We start from the raw sequence: 26,477 nt of genomic DNA, 5'->3' as shown, positions 1-26,477 counted from the left end.
TAATTAGTTAATTAATATAAAATACTTATTAAATCTTTACTAAAATATGATACACTAACATTGAATACATTGCAGATATACTCTGATACAGCTCAGTGTACCAGGCAGCATCACTGAAAGCAGTGTAGACACACGTTGATACTGTGTGGAATACCATCAGCTTATCACTAAATGTAGTGAACAGAATGAAATAAACACAAGGCAGAGTTTCTCAACCAAGTGCAGGCATCAGCCCAGATTGGGGTTTGGAAAAGACCCACTGGATGTACCTCCAGCTCATCATGTGTATCCGATCTAGACATCATTTCAGGTTTGGGTCTTAATCTTTTGACCTCAAATTCACACTTACCTCCCTGAAGGACTGCAGCAGATTACTTCCAGAGACTGAAAGTGTGATGTCAATGTGGTGCATAATAAACAGAGGCTCCTCCTGTGTCTGGAAAGGGAAACAAGCCAAGTTGTCCGCAATGTACAGCAGCAGGTTCACCTCGGTTTTCTAGAGAAGGAAAACAAAGTTTGAACAGGTTCAAATTTCCATTTCAGCTCTTGGGTAATCCTGTACGTTTCCAATTCACAAATTCCTTTTCTAAATAATCTTCCATTGAACTAACTGGTGAACTGTGAGATTACCCAATGGTAGAATGGTCTTCCACATACTGCAAACGTTGCGTAATCTCCACATACTGAATGGGCAGTCAGTACAATGATAAAAGTGATGGAGGCACTGCCTCCAAAACCTTACATCCTCCATCACTCCAAAGGAAGCCTGACTTGTGATTTGCTATGCAGCGCTTTGAAGGAGCTGAGAGCAGAAGGCACACAGGCAGAGAATAATGTGGAAGACCATACAGAAGGTAGATCTAACATTCTTCCCAATATATTCATGCTTCATTCACCAATTAACAATGCAAGACACAGATGTGAGCCACTATTATAATTGTGGCTAGATTATGATCAGCAATAAACTCTACCCGATGACTGAAGCTCAAATTCCAAACAACCACTATGGCCATTCATAGAGGAATCACACTCTGGTTGCCTCGGGCAACTTTCGCCTTCCTCATAGCCCAAATGACCACTGGAACTGACTGATCAGTATGTGATCTCTGATGTACACTGGAGTGTTGAATAGCATTAATATTCTGACAGCGATGGCAATTACTGCTGCTCTCTGTTCACAGCGCTGCTCAGTATAGTGGCAGAGAAAAGGAAAGTAGTGCAGGGTCCAGCACAAAAACAGGAGTTATACTGAATGGGCAGTATTAACTGAGTTATACTGATCAGAATAAGCAATGGAAAACAAAGTTAGTATCAAACTTGCCAAAAATGTATTTATTTAAGCACTATAGCCAGTGATCACTACAGACAAATTCCACTGATCAGAGGGATAAACAAGTGTAACATAGTGGGCTCAGTAGAAACTGCCATGGCAGGTCAATCAACCAGAGGATTAGGCTCGGCAGAGAGCTTAACCTTCTTCCAAAGAATCTGAAGACCCAGGTTCTCGTTGCACCTGCCATTCTTCATCCACTAAGCGGGCAGTAAAGACAGATAGTTGAAAAGCTAGTGGGTCTCTGAGAGCTTCCAGAAAGTTTGGAGTTCAACAGGTGTCAAATACACCTGCAGTCTGACCTTTCACGATAAGAGAATACAATATTTGGTGAAAACAGCAAAGAACCCCCTGCATCTTCTGCCAGAATGTGGGGGCTAAGTGCTTTTTTAAAAATTAACTTCATGAGATGTGGACGTCGCTGGCTAGGCCAGCATTTGGCACAAAGATAGGTAGGAAAATAAGTTGTGAATAGGACATAAGGAGGCTACAAAGGAATATCGATAGGTTAAGTGGATGGGCAAAGATCTGGAAAATGGAGTATAATGTGGAAAATGTGAAATTGTCTATTTTGGCAGGAAGAATAAAAAAGCAAATTATCTAAATGGTAGATTGCAGAGCTTGGAGATGCAGAGTGATCTGGGTGTCCGAGTGCATGAAGCGCAAAAGGTTAGTATGCAGGTACAGCAAGTAATTAGGAAAGCTAATAGAATGTTATCATTTATTGCAAAGGGAATTGAATACAAAAGTAGGGAGGTTATGCTTCAGCTATACAGGGCATTGGTGAGACCACATCTGGAGTAGTGTGTACAGTACTGGTCTCCTTATTGAAGGAAGGATGTAAATGCGTTGGAAGCAGTTCAGAGAAGGTTTACGAGACTAATACCAGGAATGGGCAGGTTGTCTCATGAGGAAAGGCTGGACAGGCTATCTTGTATCCACTGAAGTTTAGAAGAGTCAGAAGCAACTTGGTTGAAACATACAAGATCCTGAGGGGTCTTGACAGGGTGGATGTAGAAAGGATATTTCCCCTGTGGGAGAATCTAGAACTAGGGATTACTGTTTAAAAATAAGGCAGTGGAATCAGAGTCTTTAAATATTTTTAAGGCAGAGGTAGATAGATTCTCGAGAACAGGCCAGGGGGTGGGGGGCAGTGAAAGGTTATTGGGGTTCGGCAGGAATGTGGAGTTGAGGTTACGAACAGGTCAGCCATGATCTTGTTGAATGGCAGAGAAGGCTCGAGGGGCTTACTCCTCCTAATTCATATGTTCATATCCTGGAGGTTTGGAGAACTGCTAACATTGTACCTCTGTTTAAAAAGGGAGCTAAGTATAGACCAAATAATTACAGGCCCGTCAGATAACCTCAGTAGTGGGCAAATCATTGGAATCTATTCTGAGACACGGGATAAACTGTCACTTAGAATAGCACAGTTTAATCAAGGATAGTCAGCATGGATTTGTTAAGGGAAGATCTTGTCTGACCAACTTGATGGAATTTTTTTGAAGTAACAAGGAAGATTGATGAGGGTAGTACAGTTTATGTGGTCTACATGGATCTTGCAAGGCTTTTGACAAGGTCGCACATGGCAGACTGGTTAAAAAAATAAAATCCCATGAGATCCAGGGAAATGCAGCAAGGTGGTTACAAAATTGGCTCAGTGGAAGGAAACAAAGGGTAAATGTTTACAGGTGTTTTAACGAATGGAGGGTGTTCCGCAGGGCTCAGTACTGGGTCCCCTGAATTTTGTGTTTATATTTTTAAGATTTGGACGTAAATGTAGGGGGCATGATCAAGAGGTTTGCAGACGACACAAAGATTGGCTGTGTGGCAGATAGCGAGGAGGATAGCTGTAGGCTGCAGAAAGATATTGATGGTCTGGTCAGATGGACAGAAAAGTGGCAAATGGATTTCAAACTGGAGAACAGTGAGGTGATACATTTGGGATGGTCAAACAAGGCAAAGGAATACATGATTAATGGGAAAATACTGAGAAGTGTAGAGGAAGTGAGGGACCTTGGAGTGAATGTCCACAGATCCCTGAAGGGAGCAGGACAGGTCGATAAGGTGGTTAAGAAGGCATATGGAATCCTTTCTTTCATTAGCCGAGATATAGAATATAAGAGCAGGGAGGTTATGCTGGAACTGTATCACTCATTGGTTAGGCCATAACTTGAGTACTGTGTGCAGTTCTGGTCACCTCATTACAGAAAGGATGTAATTGGACGAGAGAAGGTACAGAGGAGATTTACAAGGATGTTGCCAGGACTGGAAAAATGCAGCGATGAGGAAAGATTGGATAGGCTGGGGTTGTTCCCCTTGGAACAAACAAGGCTGAGGGGAAATCTGATTGAAATGTACAAACTTTTGAGGGGCCTGGATAGTGTGGACGTGAAGGGTCTATTCACCACAGCAGAAAGGTCAGTGACAAGGGGGGCATAGATTTAAAGTGAATGATAGAAAGTTAGAGGGGAGATGAAGAAAAACTTTTTCACCCAGAGGGTGGTGAGGGTCTGGAACTGACTGCCTGAAAGGGTAGTAGAGGCAGAAACCCTCAACTCATTTAAAAGGAACCTGGATATGCACCTCAAGAGCAGTAACCTGCAGGGCTATGGACCAAATGCTGGAAGCTGGGATTAGAAGAGGTGAATCGTTTTTTGGCCAGGACAGACATGCTGCGAGGTTTGCTAACATCACTCGGGTGGGTTGAAACTAGTGTGGCAGGGGGGTGGGAACCAGAGCAGTAGGACAGCTAGTGAAATAAATGAGGGGAAAACTAGTAAATAAGGCCAGTAAGACTTAGAGGAAGAGCAGGCAGGGAGATGTTGCGGAGCACAACGGGACTGGTGGTCTAAAGTGCATCTGTTTCAATGCAAGAAGTATAACAGGTAAGGCAGATGAACTTGGATTAGTACTTGGAACTATGTTGTTGTTATTACAGAGACTTGGTTGAGGGAAGGACAGGATTGGCAGCTAAATGTTCCAGGATTTAGAAGCTTCAGGCAGGATGTAAAAGGGGTGGGGGAGTTGCATTACTTGTTAAGGAGAATATCACAGCTCTACTGCGGGAGGACACCTCGGAGGGGTCGTGCAACGAGGCAATATGGGTGGAGCTCAGGAATAGGAATGGTGCAGTCACGATGTTGGGGGTTTTCTACAGGCCTCCCAACAGCCAGCGGGAGGGAGAGGAGCAGATATGTAGACAGCTTTTGGAAAGATGTAAAGGTAACAGGGTTGTAGTGGTGGGTGATTTTAACTTCCCCTATATTGACTGGGACTCACTTAGTGCTAGGGGCTTGGATGGGACATAATTTGTAAGGAGCATCCAGGAGGGCTTCTTGAAACAATATGAAGATAGTCCAACTAGGGATGGGGCCGTACTGGACCTGGTATTGGGGAATGAGCCCGGTCAGGTGGTCGAAGTTTCAGTAGGGGAGCATTTCAGGAACTGTGACCATAATTCCATAACTTTTAAGGTACTTGTGGATAAGGATAAGAGTAGTCCTCGGGTGAAGGTGCTAAATTGGGGGAAGGCTAATTATAACAATATTAGGCAGGAACTGAAGAATTCAGATTGGGGGCGGCTGTTTGAGGGTAAATCAACATCTGACATGTGGGAGTCTTTCAAACGTCAGTTGATTAGAATCCAGGACCAGCATGTTCCTGTGAGGAAGAAGGATAAGTTTGGCAAGATTCGGGAACCTTGGATAATGCGGGATATTGTGAGCCTAGTCAAAAAGAAAAAGGAAGCATTTGTAAGGGCTGTAAGGCTAGGAACAGACGAATCCCTTGAGGAATATAAAGACAGTAGAAAGGAACTAAAGCAAGGAGTCAGGAGGGCTAAAAGGGGTCATGAAAAGTCATTGGCAAACAGGATTAAGGAAAATCCCAAGGCTTTTTATACGTATATAAAGAGCAAGAGGGTAACCAGGGAAAGGGTTGGCCCACTCAAGGACAGAGATGGGAATCTATGCGTGGTGCCAGAGGAAATGCGCGAGGTGCTAAATGAGTATTTTGCATCAGTATTCACCAAAGAGAAGGACTTGGTGGATGATGTGTCTAGGGAAGGGAGTGTAGATAGTCTCAGTCATCTCATTATCAAAAAGGAGGTGGTGTTGGGTGTCTTGCAAAGCTTTAAGGTAGATAAGTCCCCAGGGCCTGATGGGATCTACCCCAGAATATTAAGGGAGGCAAGGGAAGAAATTGCTGGGACCTTGACAGAAATCTTTGCATCCTCATTGGCTACAGGTGAGGTCCCAGAGGACTGGAGAATAGCCAATGTTGTTCCTTTGTTTAAGAAGGGTAGCAAGGAAATTATAGGCTGGTGAGCCTTACATCAGTGGTAGGGAGGGAAATTATTGGAGAGGATTCTTCGGGACAGGATATACTCCCATTTGGAAACAAATGAACTTATTAGCGAGAGGCAGCATGGTTTTGTGAAGGGGAGGTCATGTCTCACTAATTTGATTGAGTTTTTTGAGGAAGTGACAAAGATGATTGATGAAGGAAGGGCAGTGGATGTTATCTATATGGACTTCAGTAAAGCCTTTGACAAGGTCCCTCATGGCAGACTGGTACAAAAGGTGAAGTCACACGGGATCAGAGGTGAGCTGGCAAGATGGATACAGAACTGGCTCGGTCATAGAAGACAGAGGGTAGCAGTGGAAGGGTGCTTTTCTGAATGGAGGAATGTGACTTGCGGTGTTCCGCAGGGATCAGTGCTGGGACCTTTGCTCTTTGTCGTATATATAAATGATTTGGAGGAAAATGTAGCTGGTCTGATTAGTAAGTTCGGGGACGACACAAAGGTTGGCGGAGTTGCGGATAGTGATGAGGATTGTCAGAGGATACAGCAGGATATAGATCGGTTGGAGACTTGGGCGGAGAAATGGCAGATGGAGTTTAATCCGGACAAATGTGAGGTAATGCATTTTGGAAGATCTAATGCAGGTGGGAAGTATACAGTAAATGGCAGAACCCTTAGGAGTATTGACAGGCAGAGAGATCTGGGTGTACAGGTCCACAGGTCACTGAAAGTGGCAACGCAGGTGGATAAAGTAGTCAAGAAGGCATACGGCATGCTTGCCTTCATCGGTCGGGGCATAGAGTATAAAAATTGGCAAGTCATGCTGCAGCTGTACAGAACTTTAGTTCGGCCACATTTAGAATATTGCGTGCAAATTCTGGTCGCCACACTACCAGAAGGACGTGGAGGCTTTGGAGAGGGTACAGAAGAGGTTTACCAGGATGTTGCCTGGTCTGGAGGGCATTAGTTTTGAGGAGAGGTTGGATAAACTCGGATTGTTTTCACTGGAACGAAGGAGGTGGAGGGTGACATGATAGAGGTTTACAAAGTTATGAGCGGCATGGACAGAGTGGATAGTCAGAAGCTTTTTCCCAGGGTGCAAGAGTCAGTTACTAGGGGACGTGGGTTTAAGGTGAGAGGGGCAAAGTTTAGAGGGGATGTACGAGGCAAGTTCTTTACACAGAGGGTGGTGAGTGCCTGGAACTTGCTGCCGGGGGAGGTGGTGAAAGCAGGTACGATAATGACGTTTAAGAGGCATCTTGACAAATACATGAATAGGATGGGAATAGAGGGATACGGTCCCCGGAAATGCAGAAGATTTTAGTTTAAGCAGGCATCAAGTTCGGCGCAGGCTTGGAGGGCTGAATGGCCTGTTCCTGTGCTGTACTGTTCTTTGCTCTTTGTAAAGGGCCAAATGGCCTCTTTCTGTGCCTTAAAAGTTCTATGATTCTATGAAATGTTACTTGCCACTCATCAGCCCAAGCCTGAATGTTGTCCAGGTCTTGCTGCATGTGGACATGGACTGTTTCAGTATCTGAGGCGTCACAAATGGTACTGAACATCATACAATCATGAGCAAACATCCCCACCTCAGGACCAAAGTGGCAATTTGTGTGTGGAGCTGGAGGACACAGGTGAGGTTTTAAATGATTACTTTTCATCTGTGTTCACTGTGGAGAAGGACGATATAGGTGCAGAGATCAGGGAGGGTGATTGTGATATAGTTGAACAAATTAGCATTAAAAGTGAGGAGGTTTTAGCGGGCTTAAAAGTGGATAAATCCCCAGGCCCAGATGAGATGTATCCCAGGCTGTTATGCAAGGTAAGGGAGGAGATAGCAGGGGCTCTGACACAAATTTTCAAATTCTCTCTGGCCACACAAGAGGTGCAAGAGGACTGGAGGACAGTGAATGTGGTACCATTACTCAAGTAGGGTAGCAGGGATAAATCAGTGGTGTACCACAGGGATCGGTGCTGGGACCCTTGCTGTTTGTTGTGTACATTAATGATTTAAATGTGAATATAGGAGGTATGATCAGTAAGATGGGCGGAGCAGTGGCAAATGGAATTTAATCCTGAGAAGTGTGAGGTGATGCATTTCGGGAGAACTAACAAGGCAAGGGAATATACAATGGATGGTAAGACCCTAGGAAGTGCAGAGGGTCAGAGGGACCTTGGTGTACTTGTCCATAGATCACTGAAGGCAGCAGCACAGGTAGATAAGGTGCTTAGGAAGGCATATGGGATACGTGCCTTTATCAGCCGAGGCATAGAATATAAGAGCAGGGAGGTTATGATGGAGCTGTATAAAATGCTAGTTAGGCCACACCTGGAGCACTGCGTACAGTTTTGGTCCCCGTATTTAAGGAAGGATATACGAGCATTGGAGGCAGTTCAGAAAAGGTTCTATAGAGAGAGATACAGCACTGAAACAGGCCCTTCGGCCCACCGAGTCTGTGCCGACCATCAACCACCCATATATACTAATCCTACACTAATCCCATATTCCTACCACATCCCCACCTGTCTCTATATTTCCCTACCACCTACCTATACTAGGGGCAATTTATAATGACCAATTTACCAACCAACCTGCAAGTCTTTTGGCTTGTGGGAGGAAACCGGAGCACGCAGGCACAGGGAGAACTTGCAAACTCCACACAGGCAGTACCCAGAATTGAACCCAGGTCGCTGGAGCTGTGAGGCTGCGGTGCTAACCACTGCGCCACTGTGCCGTTCTCTCGGCTGATTCCTGGAATGAAGGGGTTGTCTTATCAAGAACGGCTGAACATGTTAGGCCTTTATCCATTGGAGTTTAGAAGAATGAGAGGTGATCTTATTGAAACATATAAGATTTTAAGGGGGCTTGACAGGGTAGATGTTGAGAATATATTTCCACTGGTGGGGGAATCTTGAACTAGGGGACATAGTTACAGAAAAAGGGGTCACGCATTTAAAACTGAAATGCAAAGGAATTTCTTCTCTCAGAGGGTGTGAATCTCTGGAATTCTCTACTTCAGAGAGTTGTGGAGGCTAGGTCATTGAATGTATTTAAGGAGGAGGTAGATAGATTTTTGAAATCTCGGGGAGCCGAAGGTTCTGTGGAGCAGGTCCAAAAGAGGAGTTGAGGCCTGGGACAGATCAGCCATGATCTTATTGAATGGCAGGACAGCCTTGAGGGGCTGAATGGCCTACACCCGCTCCTATTTCTTACGTTATTATGTTCTTGGAACAGGCCCAATACCAAAGATTTAAGCTGTGGAGTAACAGACTGATGTCAACTCCACATTATCCTGGTTAATCATAGCCAACTGTTGAAAATGAGGAAGGGTGCTAAAAACTAAAGGGCGTTACTGACTCACCGCACTGTCATCAAATAGGTTGAGTAAGGCGATGAGGAAGGCGCGTCGATGTTGTCGGTTTCCTCGGATCATGCTGTAGAGATGTGAACACAAAGCTGTCACATTCTCCTCCTGCCTGAAGCCACGGATTAACTCCCTTATCTCAGATTGGATAGACTGTTGAAGCTGGTATGACATCTTCATCCCTGCAACTGCTTTCATCTGGATGAAAAAGGGGGTACAACAATCAGCATCTCTCATCCCACTCTCACTAATTAAAATACCCACATTTCTATAATGACACAGGGTTACAATATATTTAAATCTATGGTGCTAATGAACTTCATAGAATCATACCGCACAGAAGGTAACATTTAATTAGTCCCACTTGCTGACCTTTCCCATAGAGCGAGAGAAAAATTACGGCACAGAAGGAGGCCATTCAGCCCATCGTGTCTGTGCTGGCTGAAAAATCTAGCATCCAATCTAATCCCACCTTCCAGCACCTGGTCCATAGCCTTGCCAGTTACAGCACTTCAGGTGCATGTCCAGGTACCTTTTAAATGAGTTGAGGGTTTCTGTCTTCACCACCGTTCCTGGCAGTGAATTCCAGACATCCACCACCCTCTGGGTGAAAATTTTTTCCTCATGTCCCCTCTAATTCTTCTAACAATCACCTTATATCTGTGCCCCTGTTATTGACCTCTCCTCTCGGGGAAACAGGTCCATCCTGTCTACTCTATCTAGGCCCCACATAATTTTGTGCACCTCAATTAAGTCACTCCTCAGCCTCCTTTGTTCGAAGGAAAACAACCCTAGCCTATCCAATCTTTCCTCATAGCTGCACCTTTCAAGCCCTGGCAACATTCTTGTCAATCTCCTCCGTACTCTTTCCAGAGCAATTATGTCCTTCCTGTAATGTGGTGACCAGAACTGTACTCAATACTCCAGCTGTGGCCGAACCAGCGTTTTATACAGTTCCAGCATTACATCCCTGCTTTTGTATTCTATAGCTCATCCAATAAAGGAAAGCATACCATATGCCTTCATCACTCTATCGACCTGTCCTGCCATCTTCAGGGACCTGTGGACATGCACTCCAAGGTCTCCAACTTCCTCTACCCCTCTCAACATTGTCCCGTTTATTGTATATTCCTCGTTTTGTTTGCCCGCCCCAAATGCATTCCCGGACACCTCTCTGGATTGAATTCCATTTACATACGCACATACAAATTAGGAGGAGCCGGCCACTCGGCCCTCCGACCCTGCTCCACCAGTCAATAAGATCATGGCTGAACTGATTACTCCACATTTCCACCTACCCCCGATAACCTTCCACCCCCTTGCTTGTCAAGAATCTATCTACCTCTGCCTTAAAAATATTCAAAGACTCTGCTTCCACTGCCTTTTGAGGAAGAGAATTCCAAAGACTTACGACCCGATGACAGAAACAATTTCTCCTCATCTCTGTCTTAAAAGGGCGACCCCTTATTTTTAAACTGTGACCCTTAGTTCTAGATTCTCCCACAAAGGGAAACATCCTTTCCACATCCACCCTGTCAAGACCCTTCAGGATCTTATATGTTTCAATCAAGTTTCCGCTTACTCTTCTAAATTCCAGCGATACAAGCCTAGCCTGTCCAGCCTTTCCTCAAAGGACAGCCCGCCCATTCCAGGCATTAATCTAGTAAACCTTCTCTGTAATGCCTCCAATGCATTTACATCCTTCCTTAAATAAGGAAACCAGTACTGTACACTACTCCAGATGTGGTCTCACCATTGCCCTGTATAGCTGAAGCATAACCTCCCTACTTTTGCATTCAATTCCGCTTAGAATAACATTCTATTAGCTTTCCTAATTACATGCTGTACCTGCATACTAACCTTTTGCGATTCATGCACTAGGACACCCAGATCCATCTGCATCTCACAGCTCTGCAATCCCTCACCATTTAGATAATATGCTTCTTTTTATTCTTCCTGCCAAAGTGGACAATTTCACATTTTCCCACATGATACTCCATTTGCCAGGTCTTTGCCCACTCACTTAACCTATCTATATCCCTTTGTAGCCTCCTTATGCCCTCTTCACAAGTTACCTTCCTACCTAACTTTGTGTCATCAGCAAATTTAGCAACCATACCTTCGGTCCCTTCATCGAAGTCATTTATATAAATTGCAAAAAGTTGAGGCCCCAGCACAGATCCCTGTGGCACACCGCTCGTTACATCTTGCCAAACAGAAAATGACCCATTTACGCCTACTCTCTGTTTCCTGTTAGCTAACCAATCTTTTATCCATGTCAAAATGTTACCCTCTACACCATGAGCTTTTATTTTCTGCAATAACCTTTGATGTGGCACCTTATCAAATGCCTTCTGGAAATCTAAGTACAATACATCCGCCGGTTCCCCTTTATCCACAGCACACGTAACTCCCTCAAAGAACACCAATAAATTGGTTAAACAATGATTTCCCTTTCACAAAACTATGTTGACTCTGCCTGATTACCTTGAATTTTTCTAACTGCCCTGCTACAATGTCTTTAATAATAGCTTCTAACATTTTCCCTAAGACAGATGTTAAGCTAACTGGCCTGTAGTTTCCTGCTTTCTGTCTCCCTCTCTCTTTGAATAAAGGTGTTACATTAGCAATTTTCCAATCTAACGGAACCTTCCCTGAACCTAGGCAATTTTGGAAAATTAAAACTAACGCATCAACTCTCTCATCAGTAAAGTGATGGAAGGTGTCATCAACAGTGCCATCAAGCGGCACTTGCTTAGCAATAACCTGCTCAGTGCCGCTCAGTTTGGGTTCTGCCAGGGCCACTCAGCTCCTGACCTCATTACAGCCTTGGTTCAAACATGGACAAAAGAGCTGAACTCAAGAGATGAGGTGAGAGTGACTGCCCTTGATATCAAGGCAGCATTTGACCGAATATGGCATCAACGAGCCCTCGTAAAACTGAGGTCAATGGGAATCAGGGGGAAAACCCGTCGCTGGCTGGAGTCATACCTAGCCCAAAGGAAGATGGTTGTGGTTGTTGCAGGTCAATCATCTGAGCTCCAGGACATCACTGCAGGAGTTCCTCAGGGTAGTGTCCTGGGCCCAACCATCTTCAGCTGCTTCATCAATGACCTTCCTTCAATCATAATGTCAGAAGTGGGGATGTTCGCTGATGATTGCACAATGTTCAGCACCATTCGTGACACCTCAGATACTGAAGCAGTCCATGTAGAAATGCAGCAAGACCTGGACAATCTCCAGGCTTGGGCTGATAAGTGGCAAGAAACATTCGCGCCACACAAGTGCCGGGCAATAACCATCTCCAACAAGAGAGAATCTAACCATCTCCCCTTGACATTCAACAGCACTACCATCGCTGAATCCCCCAATATCAACATCCTAGGGGCTACCATTGACCAGAAACTGAACTGGAGTAGCCATATAAATACCGTAGCTACAAGAGCAGGTCAGAGGCTAGGAGTCCTGAGGTGAGTAACTCACCTCCTGACTCCCCAAAGCCTGTCCACCATCTACAAGGCACAAGTCCGGAGTGTGATGGAATACTCTCCACTTGCCTGGATGGGTGCAGCTCCAACAACACTCAAGAAGCTCAACACCATCCAGGACAAAGCAGCCCACTTGATTGGCACCCCATCTACAAACATTCACTCCCTCCACCACCGATGCACAGTGGCAGCAGTGTGTACCATCTACAGGATGCACTGCAGCAATGCACCAAGGCTCCTCAGACAGCACCTTCCAAACCCGCGACCTCGACCAACTAGAAGGACAAGGGCAGCAAATACATGGGAACACCACCACCTGCAAGTTCCCCTCCAAGTCACACACCATCCTGACTTGGAACTATATCGCCGTTCCTTCACTGTCGCTGGGTCAAAATCCTGGAACTCCCTTTCTAACAGCACTGTGGGTATACCTACCCCAAATGGACTGCAGCAGTTCAAGAAGGCAGCTCATCACCACCTTCTCAAGGGCAATTAGGGATGGGCAATAAATGCTGGCCTGGCCAGCGTCGCCCACATCCCATGAATGAATAAAAAAATACTGGCCACTTCTTTTAACATCCTATGAAGAAGTCCATCAGGACCTGGGGATTTGTCAGCCCACAGCTCCAACAATTTGTTCAGTACCACCTCCCTGGTGATTCTAATTTTCTTGAGTTCCTTCCACCCTTCCTTTTCCTGACTTACAGCTAATCCTTGTATACTCTGTGTTGAAGACCGATGTAAAATATCTGTTCAATTCATCTGCCATCTCCTTGTTATCCATTATTAATTCCCCAGACTCACTTTCTACAGGATCAATGCTCACTTTGTTAACTCTTCTTTTTAAAATATCTATAGAGAATCTTACTATCTGTCTTTATATTTCTAGCTAGCTTTCTTTCGTACTCTAATTTTATTTTCCTTATCAATCTTTTAGTCATTCTTTGCTGTTTTTTATATTCTGTATGACCTTATGACCTGCCTCCCATCTTTGCGCAATTTTAGGCTTTTTCTTTAAGTTTGATACCATCTTTAACTGTTTTAGTTAACCACGGATGGCGGGTCCCACCCTTGGAATTTTTCCTTTCTCGTTGAAATGTGTCTATTCTGTGTATTCTGAAATATCCCCTTAAATGTCTGCCACTGCATCTCAATTGACCTATCCCTTAACCTGATTTGCCAGTTCACTTCAGCTAGCTCTGCTTTCATGCCCTCATAATTGCCCTTAGTTAAGTTTAAAATACTCTTCCTGGACCAACTCTTCTCTCCCTCAAACTGAATGTAAAATTCAATCATATTCTGATGGCTGCTACCTTGGGGTGCCTTAACTATGAGGTCATTAATTAATCCTATCTCGTTGCACAATACCAGGTCTAGTATAGCCTGCTCTCTGGTTGGCTCCAGAACATATTGTTCCAAGAAATTATCCCGAAATCATTCTAGGCTACCTCTGCCCATCTGATTTTTCCAGTCTATATGTAGATTAAAATCCCCCATAATTATCGCTGTACCTTTCTGACAGGCGATTATTTCTTCCTTTATACCCTGTCCTACAGCGTGGTTAATGTTAGGTGGCCTGTACACCACACCAACAAGTGACTTCTTGCCTTTATGATTTCTCATCTCTGCCCAAACTGCTTCTACATCCTGGTCTCCTGAACTTGGGTCATCCCTCTCTATTGCGCTAATACCATCATTAATTAACAGAGCTACCCCTCCACCTTTTCCTAGCTTCCTGTCCTTCCTAAATGGCACGTACCCTTCAATATTCTGGTCCCAATCTATGTCGTCCTGCAGCCATGTCTCCGTAATGTCTATCAGATTGTACTTATTTATTTCTATTTGCGCTCTCAGTTCATTTGTTTTGTTTCGATTGCTACGTGCATTCAGATAGAGCCTTTAGTTTTGTCCTTTTATTATTTTTGTAACCTCGCGTCTTATCTATTGATTTACTTTTAGATTTGTACGCTCTGTCCCTTCCTGTCACAGTCTGTTTATCATTTCCCATATTAATACCTTTCTCTCTTGCCTTGTCTCTACTTCTTGATTTACCATATCTTCCCAAATTTGATTGCTATCCCCCACTATTCAGTTTAAAATCCTCTCTACTTTCCTAGTTATGCGGCTCGCTAGAACACCGACCCAAGCACAGTTCAGGTGTAGACCATCCCAACGGTCTACAGCCACCACTTTCCCCAGTACTGGTGCCAGTGCCCCAAACTGGAACCCACTTCTACCACACCAGTCTTTGAGCGGTGCATTAATTTCTCTAATCTTATTACCTTTGAGGTTCTGCTTCTTAGTTTGGCACCGAGTTCCTCATACTGACAATGCAGAACCTCTTTCCTTGTCCGGCCCATTTGCTACTTTTCCGCCCACTAAACCAAACCATTGATATAATTCTGGAGTCTACAGCTATCCTCTTCACTATCAACTTCATGGCCTACTTTTGTGTCCATCAGCAAATTTTCCAATCATGCCTCCATGTTTAAGTCCACATCATTAATATATACCACAAACAGCAAGGGTCCCAAACACTGAGCCCTGTGGAATGCCACTGGAAACCGCCTTCCATTCGCAAAAATATCCGTTGACTACTACTCTTTGTTTCCTGTCACTGAGCCAATTTTGGATCCAACCTGCCACATTCCCTTGTATTCCATGGGCTTTCATTTTATTGACCAGTCTGCCATGCGGGACTTGGCCAAATGCCTTACTAAAATCCATGTAGAACACATTCACTGCACTACCCTCATCAATCATCCTGTTACTTCCTCAAAAAACTCAATCAAGTTCGTAAGACACGACCTTCCCTTAACAAATCTATACTGACTATCTCTTATTAATCCATGCCTTTCTGAGTGGTAGTTTATCCTGTCCCTCAGAATTGATTCTAATAATTTACCCACCACCAAGGTCTGACTGACCGGCCTATAATTATTCGGCCTATCCCTCGCACCCTTTTTGAACAAAGGTATAATCTTCGCAGACCTCCAATCCTTTGGCACCTTGCCCGTATCCAGTCAGGATTTGAAGATCCGCTATTTCCTCCCTGACTTCCTTTAACAACCTGGGATGCAATCCATACAGCCCTGGTGATTTATCCACCTTCAAGGATGTCAGAGCCTCTAGTACTTCCTCTCTCATTATGCTTACCCTAATATTTCACACTCCTCTTTTACTTCGTCTGCATCATCCCTCTCCTTTGTGAAGAGAGAGACCAAAAACTCATTGAGAACCCTGCCCACATCTTCTGCATCCTAGCAGAAGTTCCCTTGTACATCTCTGATAGGCCCTACCCTTTCCTTAGTTATCCTCTTGCTCTTCATGTGCTGATAAAACATCTTTGGGTTTTCCTTGATTTTACCTGCCAGTAATTTTTCATGTCCTCTCTCTGCTTTTCTAATTTCCCTTTTTACTTCACCCCTGCACTTTCTATACTCCTCTAGGCTTTCTAAAGTATTAAGAGTTTTGTGATCATCATAAGCTTTCTTTTTCTGCTTTAACTTACCCTGTAAGCTTCTAGATAACCAAGGAGCTCTAGATTTGGCCGTACTACCCTTTATCTTTGTGGGGACATGCCTACACTGTGCCTGCAGAATCTCGCTTTTGAATGCCTCCCACTGATTTTCCTTCAAGTAGCTGTATCCAGTCCACTTTCGCCAGATCACCTCAGCTTTGTAAAATTTGCCTTCCCCCAATTTAGAACTTTTACTCCAGTTTTATCTTTGTCCTTTTCCATGATTATGCTACAATTAACTGGTTGCTATCTCCAACAAGGTCACCCACTGTTACTTCATCCACTTGCCCAGCTTCATTACCAAAGACTAAATCTAGAATTGCGCCCCCTCTCGTTGGGCTTGTTATGTGCTGGCTAAACAAGTTCTCTTGGATGCAGTTCAAGAATTTAGTGCCCTCTGTGCCATTCACACTGTTTGTATCCCAGTTGATATTAGGGTAGTTGAAATCCTTAACTACGATTGCCCTATAATTTTTGCACACAGATATTTGCCTATCCTTTCCCCATATCTTTACACCTTTTCTCCCTTCGGGTATTTATCCAATTCCCTTTTAAAATTTATTACTGTATCTGCTTCCATTACCCTTTCAAGCGACACATTCCAGCTAAGAACTGGCTGCATAAAATGATTGCTCCTCATTTCCCCCCTGGATTTTCCCCCCAATCTTAAATCTATGTCTTCTGATTACTGACCTCCAGCCAGTTGAAACCATTTCTCCCTGCTTACTCGATTAAAACTCACCAATGAGGTAGTTCTGAGGTGAAGTTATTGTTTGAATGTAGGAAATGCAGCAGCTAATTTGTGTACAGCAAGATCCCAAATTGAGATACATAACCTGATATTTTGTTTAAATAATATTGGTTGAAGGATAGATACTGGCCAGGATACCAGAACTCTCCATCTTTTTAAATAGTGCTCTGTTTTTTTTTTACATCCACCCAAGAGGGCAGCCAGGACCATCTCATCAGCTTATCATCGCATCTGGAAGACAACACCTCGACACTGCAGCACTAAAATGTCAGCCTAGATTAGATGGTCAATTCTGTGGAGTGGCACTTGAACCCACGATCTTCTGACTCAGAGGGGAGAGTGCTACCACCAAACCACAGCTGACACCTTAATGACTAATTAATGAATTAACAGTAGCCTGGCAGAAGGGAGGAGTCACTTACATGTACAAATCCTGTGTACTTTTTGTCTATTTCCACCAGCTGCTGATCTGATTTGTTGCGCATTGTAGATTCTGGGTCTGTTCCGATGGCAATCAGATATGGCACACACTGCGTAATGGGAAGAAACACAGGACATAAGAAGGAAGCAATTGTAAATCATGCAGAGTGCTGGGCAGTTTTCAAACTACTAAAGCTGAAATCTTTCGTCCACTTGTGTCTGCACACTATACGAACCTTTACTGAAAAGTTAGGCAACCAGCCTTATCAACACCATAGTTATAAGAGCAGAGCAGAAGCAGTCAATTGAGGGGAGGCGGTGGCATAGTGGTAATGTCACTGGACTAGTAATCCAGAGCCCATGCTAGTGCACTGGGCACATGGGTTTGAATCCCACCATGGCAGATGGTGAAATTTGAATTCAATTAATAAATCTGGAATTAAAAAAGCTAGTCTAATGGTGACCATGAGCCCATTGTCAATTGTTGTAAAAACCCATCTGGTTCATTAATATCCTTTAGGAAAGGAAATCTGTCGTGCTTACCTGGTCTGGCCTACATGTGACTCCAGACCCACAGCAATGTGGTTGACTCTGAAATGGCCCAGCAAGCCACTCAGTTCAAGGACAATTAGCGATGGGCAATAAATGCTGGCCTAGCCAGTGACGTTCACATCCCATGAACGAATAACAAAAAGTCTGTGACGGAACCCTCATCACCCAGCTGGATGGGAGTGGGACCAACATCATTTTAGACAGGGCAGTTTGTTTGATCAGCATCCTTTGCCAGTGGACTCAATATACACCCATTTTGTACTGCAGCTGCGGTATTAAAGACCGCACGGCAGCCACTCACCAAGATTACTTCAACAACACCCTTCCCTGCCACCTCTACCAAGAGTAGAAGTAGCAATGCTATGTGAACACACAGTCACCTCCAAGCTTTTCCCAAGACACACCATACTGAACTGGACATGCATCACCATTCCATCATCTTCGCTTGGTCAACATCCTGAAGTTCCCTACATAACACCATTGTGGGAACATCATTAGCGCAAAGGCTACAGCAATTGAAGCAGAAGGTTCATAACCTTCTAAGGGCAACTAGGGATAGGCAATAAAACATGGAAAGCATTGGGGGAGAGGGAGACCTAACCTAGCATAACTGTGCTGGGGTCTTGCAAGGCCGACCAGGGCCCCGGTCAACTGCACTGCAGACTGCTCGAGGCCCTGGGCCAATGGTACTGGGCGAAGTGTCACTGGAGAGCCCTACTGAAACAGCAACACTGCAGTCCTCACGGGAACCTTCAACAGCATCACTAGAACTTATCTGGGACAGACCCTTGTGCCCAAAGCGTTGCTCTTGTGAGATGTCCTTCTGTCCAGTGTGAACCTATAGTAAATGTAGCCTTGTGTACATGCAGAAGCCCAACTCACTCACTACATGAAGTCTTTTGTACAATTTGGTTACGATGAATCATTCACAATGCAACTTTTAAAAATATACCTTTGTTTTTTTTTAATAAGAGGAACCTTACACTTCAAGTAACAGGACACCCTGGCAAAGAATCACAGAATTATTACAGCACAGGAGGTCATTTGTCCATTGTGTCTGCACTGGCTCTCCGAATGAGCAATTCACCTAGTGCCATTCCACCATCTTCTCCCAATAACCATGCACATTCTCTCTTTTCAGGTAACAGTCTAATTCCCTTTTGAAAGCCTCGATTGAACCTGTCTGCATCATAATCTGAGGTAGCACATTCCAGACCTTTACCACTCGCTGCATGAAAAAGTTTTTCCTCAGGTTGCTTTTGCTTCTTTTGCCAATTACTTCAAATCTGTTCCCTCTTGTTCTCGATCCTTTCACGAGTAGGAACAGTTTTTCTCTATCTACTGTCCAGATCCCTCATGATTTTGAATATTTCTGTCAAATCACTGCTCAGCCTTCTCTTCTCTAAGTAAAACAGTTAGTTAAACCGACTGGCCTGTAGTTGCTGGGCTTATCTTTGCACCCTTTTTTGAATAAGGGTATTACATTTGCAATTCTCCAGGCCTCTGGCACCACCCAAGTGTAAGGAAGACTGGAGAATTAGGGCCAGTACCTCTGCAACTTTCACTCTCACTTTCCTCGGTATCCTTGGATGCATCTCATCCAGTCCTGGTAGTTTATCAACTTTAAGTATAGACAGCCTATCTAATACCTCATCAATTTTAAATCCTTCTAGTGCATTAATTACCTCCTCTTTCACCGTGGCCCGGGTAGCATCTTTTCCCTTGGTAAAGACAGAGGCAAAGTATTCATTTAATATCTCAGCTATTCCCCCTACCTCCATGTGTAAATCCCATTTTTGGTCCTTAATCAGCCCTACTCCTTTTACCACCTTTTCACTATTTATATGCCTATAGAAGACTTTGGGATTCCTTTTTACTTTAGCTGCCAGTCTCTTTTCATACTCTCTCTTTGCTTCTCATTCGCTTTTTCATTTCCCCTCTGAACCCCTATATTCAGCCTGGTTCTCCATTGTATTATCTACCTGACATCTGTTATAAGCACACTTTTTCTTCATCTTCATCTCTATCTCTATCTCTTTTGTCATCCAGGGAGCTCTGGATCTGTTTGCTCTACCTTTCCCCTTCAAGGGAATATACCTTGACTGTGCCCGAAGTATCTCGTCTTTGAGGGTAGCCCATTGTTCAGGTACTGTTTTTCCTGCCAACCTTTGATTCCAATTTATTCAGCCCAGATCATTCTTACATCGTTGAAGTTGGCTGCCCCCCAGTTAATTATTCTTACTCTAGATTGTTCTTTGCCCTTTTCCATAGCCAACCTAAACCTTATGATAAAATGGTTACTGTCCCCTAAATGTTCCCCTGCAGATATTTGACCCACTTAGCCCACCTCATTCCCAAGAACCAGGTTCAGAAGTGCCTCCCCTCTCATTGGACTGCAAACATACTGCAGTAGAAAATTTTCCTGAACACACTCTAGGAACTCTTGCCCCTCTCCACCCTTTACACTACTACTATCCCAGACTATATTTGAATAATTAAAGTCCCCCATTATAGCTACTCTAGAATTGTTGCACCTCTCCGTAATTTACTTGAAAATTTATTCCTCTACATCCTTACCAGTAGTTACTGGCCTACAGATTACACAAAGCAATGTAATTACACCTCTTTTGTTCCTTACCTCTAGCCAGATAGATTCTGCCCTTGATTCCTCCGGGATAACCTCTCTCCCTCGAGCACTGTAATGCTCTCCTTAATCAATACCGCCATTCCTCCCCCTTTTCTTCCTTTCCTGAACATCCAGTCCTGCCCTTCTTTGAGCCAGTGCAGGGTGTACATCAGCAAAAGCAATTAGCAGAATGTTCAAAAACAATTATACAATGTCATGTATTGGGCTGTTCCTAATAATGCTGAAACATTTAAATGTGCAATAAACAGTACTCATACATGATTGCATCTCTTGGCTTGTTTTACCATTTAATCACTGATGCCAATATACAAACACAGCTTACTTGGACAGGGTGGACCAGGCCCTGGTTTAACGTCAGAGCGATGACATTAAGTGCAAAGTGGCGCACAGGAGAGTGCGTGTGGAAAAATGCTTCCAGAACCTGTTTGAGGTAGAGCTGCATGATGGAACTGCTCATCCCTGAGGAAATATCACCCATCTCCTTCAGATCTTCCTGCTTTGCCACTTTCTTCCCTGTGAGAAACAAACAGTTCATTGTACAATAGATGCCCAAAATAAATATTTGTTACACTCTTCCTTCCCACTAAGATTGCAACATTGTGGTTTTTATTACCTCTGGATTACAGTGACATTACCACTACACCACTGTCTCCCCCTAAAAAAATGTTAAAAGTACTTTGGCTGCTGAATCCTTATTTTCTTTTCTTAAGCTTCCCAAGCTAAAGGACAACATTTCCCATTTTAACCCATAATAAATATTAGAAACCAACTGCACTTGAATATCCACTAGGAAGATTAGAATGTGAAGCATCACTAAAAATGACTAGTTTCATGTTCTTTGGGTCACCTAGGGATGGGAACTTAAGTACACAGGTCTCCAGATTTAACTTTTTAAATGCTTTCTTTGCCCTTAAAACATTCTCTACTTTAGGGTGTTTCATCGTGGTACTCAGCTCCAACACATCAAAACTAGCATCTGATCTTGTCCGAGTGCCCAACCAGTTCAACTGACCAATCAAGTTTTGTAATTGCTCTTCCATAGACGCATCATCTTTCCATGATGCCCTAATCCGATTAACCAGGATGGGAATAACACACTCCAAATAAGATTGTTGGTTTAAAGCTATTCCAAGCCTATTCTGCTTAACATCTAAACCAATTATCATGGCCTCTATATTTGGCACGTCTGTGTCTTGGAGAACACACGTTGGTTCTTTTGTCCTCCCATTTCATTCGTAAGATCCTTCTAAGACAGCGTTGATGTTTTGTTCTCGGGCTTTGATACAACATCCATAAGTTGTCCAAGCTTCAGTACTGTAGAGAAGTGTGGGGAGAACCACACCAACACTGACATCTCAGGAGTCACAGTCATAACAGCACAGGGCGGAAGCCATTCGGCCCACTGAGTCCAAGCCAGTTCCCGTAGAGCAATGCAATCAGTCCCATTCCCTGGCTCTATCCTCCTAGCCCTGTAAGTTTATTTCCCTCAAGTGCCCATCCAATTTCCACCCAGCCATCCCCAAGGAAGAACCATCCTCGCCATGAGGGATTGCCGATGATAATGAAACCAATATATTTAAAAGCCCCACAACCTGACTCACAATGGGCCTGATGGCCTGCATTCTAGGGTCTTAAAAGAAGTGGAAAAGTCAAAGCAGATTGGAAAATCGCAAATGTAACACCTTTATTCAAGATCTGTCATAGGGAAAATCCTGGAATTCATCATTAAGGAGGTAATAATAGCAAGACATTTAGAAAATCATAATGCAATCAGCCAGAGCTAACATGATTTTGTGAAAGGGAAACAGTGTTTGACAAATTTATTAGAGTTCTTCGAGGAAGCAACAAGCAAGGTGGATAAAGGGGAACCTGTTGATGTGTTGAGAGAGATATTCAAAATCATGAGGGGTCTGGACAGAGTAGATAGGGAAAAACTGTTCCCGCTTGCAAAAGGATCAAGAACGAGAGGGCACAGATTTAAGGCAAAAGAAGCAATGGCGACATGAAAAAAAAAACTCTCTCACGCAGCAAGTGGTTAGGATTTGGAATGCACTGTCTGAGAGTGTGGTGGAGGCAGGTTCAATCGAGGCATTCAAAAGGGAATCAGATAGTTAACTGAAAAGGAAGAATGTGCAGGATGATGAGGAGAAGGCGGGACAATAGCACTAAGTGAAATGAATAGAGAGCTGGTGCAGACACGATGGGCCAAATGGCCTCCTTCTGTGCTGTAACAATTGAGAGATTCTGTACTTGGTGCACTTGGATTTTCAAAAGGCATTCAGCAACGGGCCACAGCAAAGGTTATTACACAAAATAAGAGCTCATGGTTTGGGGGGTAACATATTAGCATGGATAGAGGATTGGTTAGCTAACAGGAAGCAGAGGGCAGGGAAAATGGGTCATTTAGGATCATAGGAACTAGGAGCAGGAGTAGGCCATTTGGCCCGTTGAGCCTGCTCCACCATTCAAACAGATCATGGCTGATGATCAACCTCTACGCCATTTTTCCCCACTATCCCCATATCCCTTGATGTCATTAGTATCCTGATATCTATTGATCTCTGTCTTGAACATGCTCAATGATTGAGCTTCCGCAGCCCTCTGGGGTAGAGAATTAACAGATTCACCATCCTCTGAGTAAAGAAATTCCTCCTCATCTCAGTCTTAAACAGCCTGCCTCTTATTCTGAGGCAGTCTCCTTGTTCTAGACTCACCAGCCAGAGGAAACATCCTATCCACATCTACCCTGTCACACCCTGTGAGAATTCTTTAAGTTTCAATGACATCACCTCTCATTCTTCGAAACTCTAGAGAATACAGGCCCAGTTTCTGCAATCTCTCCTCATAAGGCAATCCCACCATCCCAGGGATTAGTCTGGTGAACCTCTGTTGCAATCCCTGTATGGCAAGTACATCCTTCGGGTTGGCAACGCATTGCTAATGGAGTGCTGCAGGAATCAGCACTGGGGCCTCAACTATTTGCAATCTATATCAATGACTTGGATGAAGGGACCTTCATGGTAAGATAGCTAAACTTGATGACAAAAAGATAGGCAGGAAGGCTTTTTTTACTCTTTCATGGGATGTGGGCATCACTAGCAAGACCAGCATTTGTTGCCCATCCCCAATTGCCCTTGAGAAAATGGTGGGGAAGCGCCTTCTTGAACCGCTGTAGTCCATCTGGTGTGGGTACTCCCACGATGCTGTTAGTTCCAGAATTTTGATCCAGCGATGTGAAGGAATGGCGATATATTTCCAAGTCAGAATGGTGTGTGGCTTAGAGGGGAACTAGCAGGTGGTGGTGTTCCCAGTGCTGCCTTTGTCCTTCTAGGTGGAAGAGGTCGTGAGTTTGGAAGGTGATGTCGAAGGAGGCATGGTGAGTTGCTGCAGTGCATCTTGAATGTGGTACACACTGCTGCCACTGTGCGTTGGTGGTGTATGTTTAAGATCGTGGATGGGGTGCCAATCTAGTGGGTTGCTTTGTCCTGGATGGTGTTGAGCTTCCCGAGTGTTGCTGGAGCTGCACCCATCCAGGCAAGTGGAAAGTATTCCATCACACTCCTGACTTGTGCCTTGGAGATGGTGGACAAGCTTTGGGAGTCAGGAAGTGGGTGACTCGCCACAGAATCCCAGCTTCTGACCTGCTCTTGTAGCCACAATATTTATGTGGCTGCTCCAGTAGTTTGTGGTCAATGGTAACCCCAGAATGCTGATAGTGGGGGAGTCAGCATGCCCCAAGGGGAGATGGTGAGGTTCTCTTTTATTGGACAGCATCATTGCCTGGCACTTGTGTGGCGAGAATGTTACTTGCCACTTATCAGCCCACGTCTGAATGCTGTCCAGGTCTTGCTGCATCTGGAAACGGACTGCTTCAGTATCTGCAGGGTTGCGAATGGTACTGAACTGGTACAATCATCAGCGAACACTCCCACTTCTGACTTTATGATGGAGGGAAAGCCATTGATGACGCAGCTGGAGATGTTTGGGCCTAGGATACTATCCTGAGGAACTCCTCCAGCAATGTCCTGGGGCTGAGGTGACTGGCCTCCAACCAGTGAAGAGTTTTCCCCTGGATTCAAGATTCAAGAAGCTGGACACCCAGAAAGCTGTAAAGAGGACATGAAGAGTCTACAAAGAGATTTAGATAGGTTAAGTGAGTGGGCAAAAATTTGTCAGATGAAGTATAATGTGGGAAAATGTGAATTTGTCCTTTTGTACAGAGGGATCTTGCTGTCCTGGTACATGAATCACAAAAAGTTAGTATGCAGGTACAGCAAGTGATTAAGGCGGCAAATGGAAATGTTGACATTAATTGCAAGGGGAAAGGAGTATAAAAGTAGGGAAGTATTGCTACAGATGTTCAGGGCATTAGTTCGAATGCATCTACAGTACCGTGTACAGGTTTGGCACCTTACTTAAGAAAGGCTTTAAATGCATTGGAAGCAGTTCAAGGTGGTTCACTCGACTGATACAAGAACACAAGAAATAGGAGAAGTAGACCATGTGGCCCATCGAGCCTGCTCCGCCATTCAATACGATCATGGCTGATCTTGGGCTTCAATTCCACTGTCCTGCCCGCTCCCCATATCCCTTGATTTCCTGCGAGACCAAAAATCTATCTATCCCAGCCTTAAATGTATTCAATGATGGAGCATTCACAACCCTCTGGGTTAGAGAATTCCAAAGATTTACAACCCTTTGAGTGAAGTAATTTCTCCTCATCTCAGTCCTGAATGATTGGACCCTTATCCTGAGACTGTGTCCCCACGTTCAAGATTCCCCTGAACAGTGGGAACAATCTCTCAGCTTCGACCCTATCAAGCCCTTTCAGAATCTTGTATGTCTCAATGAGATCCCCTCTCATTCTTCTAAACTCCAGAGAATACAGGCCCAATTTACTCAGCCTCGCACCATAGGACAACCCCCTCATCCCAGGGACCAATTTAGTAAATCTTTGCTGCACTGCCTCCAGTGCAGGTTTATTCTTTCTTAAATGTGGAGATCTAAAGGGCACACAGTATTCCAGGTGCGGGCTCACCAAAGGCCTGTACAATTTTAGTAAGACTTCTTTATTTCTGTACTCCAATCCCCTTGCAATGAAGGTCAACATGCCATTTGCCTTCCTAATAGCCTGCTGCATCTGCATGTTAACTTTGTGCATTCCTTGTACGAGTATCCCCAAGTCTCTCTGAACATCAGCACTTACCAGCTTCACACCTTTTACAAAATATTCTGCTTTTCTATTTTTATGACCAAAGTGAACAACTTCACACTTCCCCACATTATACTCCATTTGCCATCTGGTTGCCCACTCATTTAACCTGTCTATATTTCTTTGCAGCCTCTCTATATCCTCCCCGCAGCTTACCTTTCCACCGAGCTTTGTATCATCAGCAAACTTAGATACATTACTCTCTGTCTCTTCATCCAAGTCATTAATATAGAGTGTAAATAGCTGAGCCCCAGCACTGATCCTTGCGGCACCCCACTATTCAATGCCTGCCAACTTGAAAATGCCCCATTTATGCTCACTCTCTGCTTCCTGTTTGTTAACCAATCCTCTATCCATGCTAATATATTACCCCCAACATGAACCCTTACCTTGCCTATTCATCTTTTATGTGTCACCTTATCAAATGTCTTTTAGAAATCCAGGTATACTTCATCTACTGGTTCCCCTTTAGCTCCCCGACTAGTTACATTAGTCTCACTAATTTGATTGAGTTTTTTGAGGAAGTGACGAAGATGATTGATGAAGGAAGGGCAATGGATGTTATCTATATGGACTTCAGTAAAGCCTTCGACAAGTTCCCTCATGGCAGAATGGTACAAAAGGGGAAGTCACACGGGATCAGAGGTGAGCTGGCAAGACGAATACAGAACTGGCTCTGTCATAGAAGACAGGGTAACAGTGGAAGGGTGCTTTTCTGAATGGAGGGATGTGACTAGTGGTGTTCCGCAGGGATCAGTGCTGGGACCTTTGCTCTTTGTAGTATACATAAATGATTTGGAGGAAAATGTAGCTGGTCTGATTAGTAAGTTTGCGGACGACACAAAGGTTGGTGGAGTTGCGGATAGTGATGAGGATTGTCAGAGGA

General features: G+C 44.2%; 1 protein-coding gene across 1 annotated transcript in view; it reads right to left on the bottom strand.

Moving 5' to 3' along the window:
- The window catches only part of LOC137368865 (nipped-B-like protein), a 693,066-nt gene that overhangs the window by 37,745 nt on the left and 628,844 nt on the right, over positions 1-26,477 (bottom strand). The window contains exons 42-45 of the mRNA XM_068029073.1: positions 20,702-20,892; positions 17,183-17,290; positions 8,999-9,199; positions 350-496 (exon numbers count right to left, since the gene is read on the bottom strand). Coding sequence (XP_067885174.1) covers positions 350-496; positions 8,999-9,199; positions 17,183-17,290; positions 20,702-20,892 — 647 coding nt within the window. The remainder of the gene's footprint in view (positions 1-349; positions 497-8,998; positions 9,200-17,182; positions 17,291-20,701; positions 20,893-26,477) is intronic.

This window comes from Heterodontus francisci, chromosome 4 (genome assembly GCF_036365525.1).
Source record: "Heterodontus francisci isolate sHetFra1 chromosome 4, sHetFra1.hap1, whole genome shotgun sequence".
Lineage (NCBI taxonomy): Eukaryota > Metazoa > Chordata > Chondrichthyes > Heterodontiformes > Heterodontidae > Heterodontus > Heterodontus francisci.
Note: the sequence above shows the minus strand (reverse complement) of the source record. Positions and strands in the feature narration are given on the sequence as shown.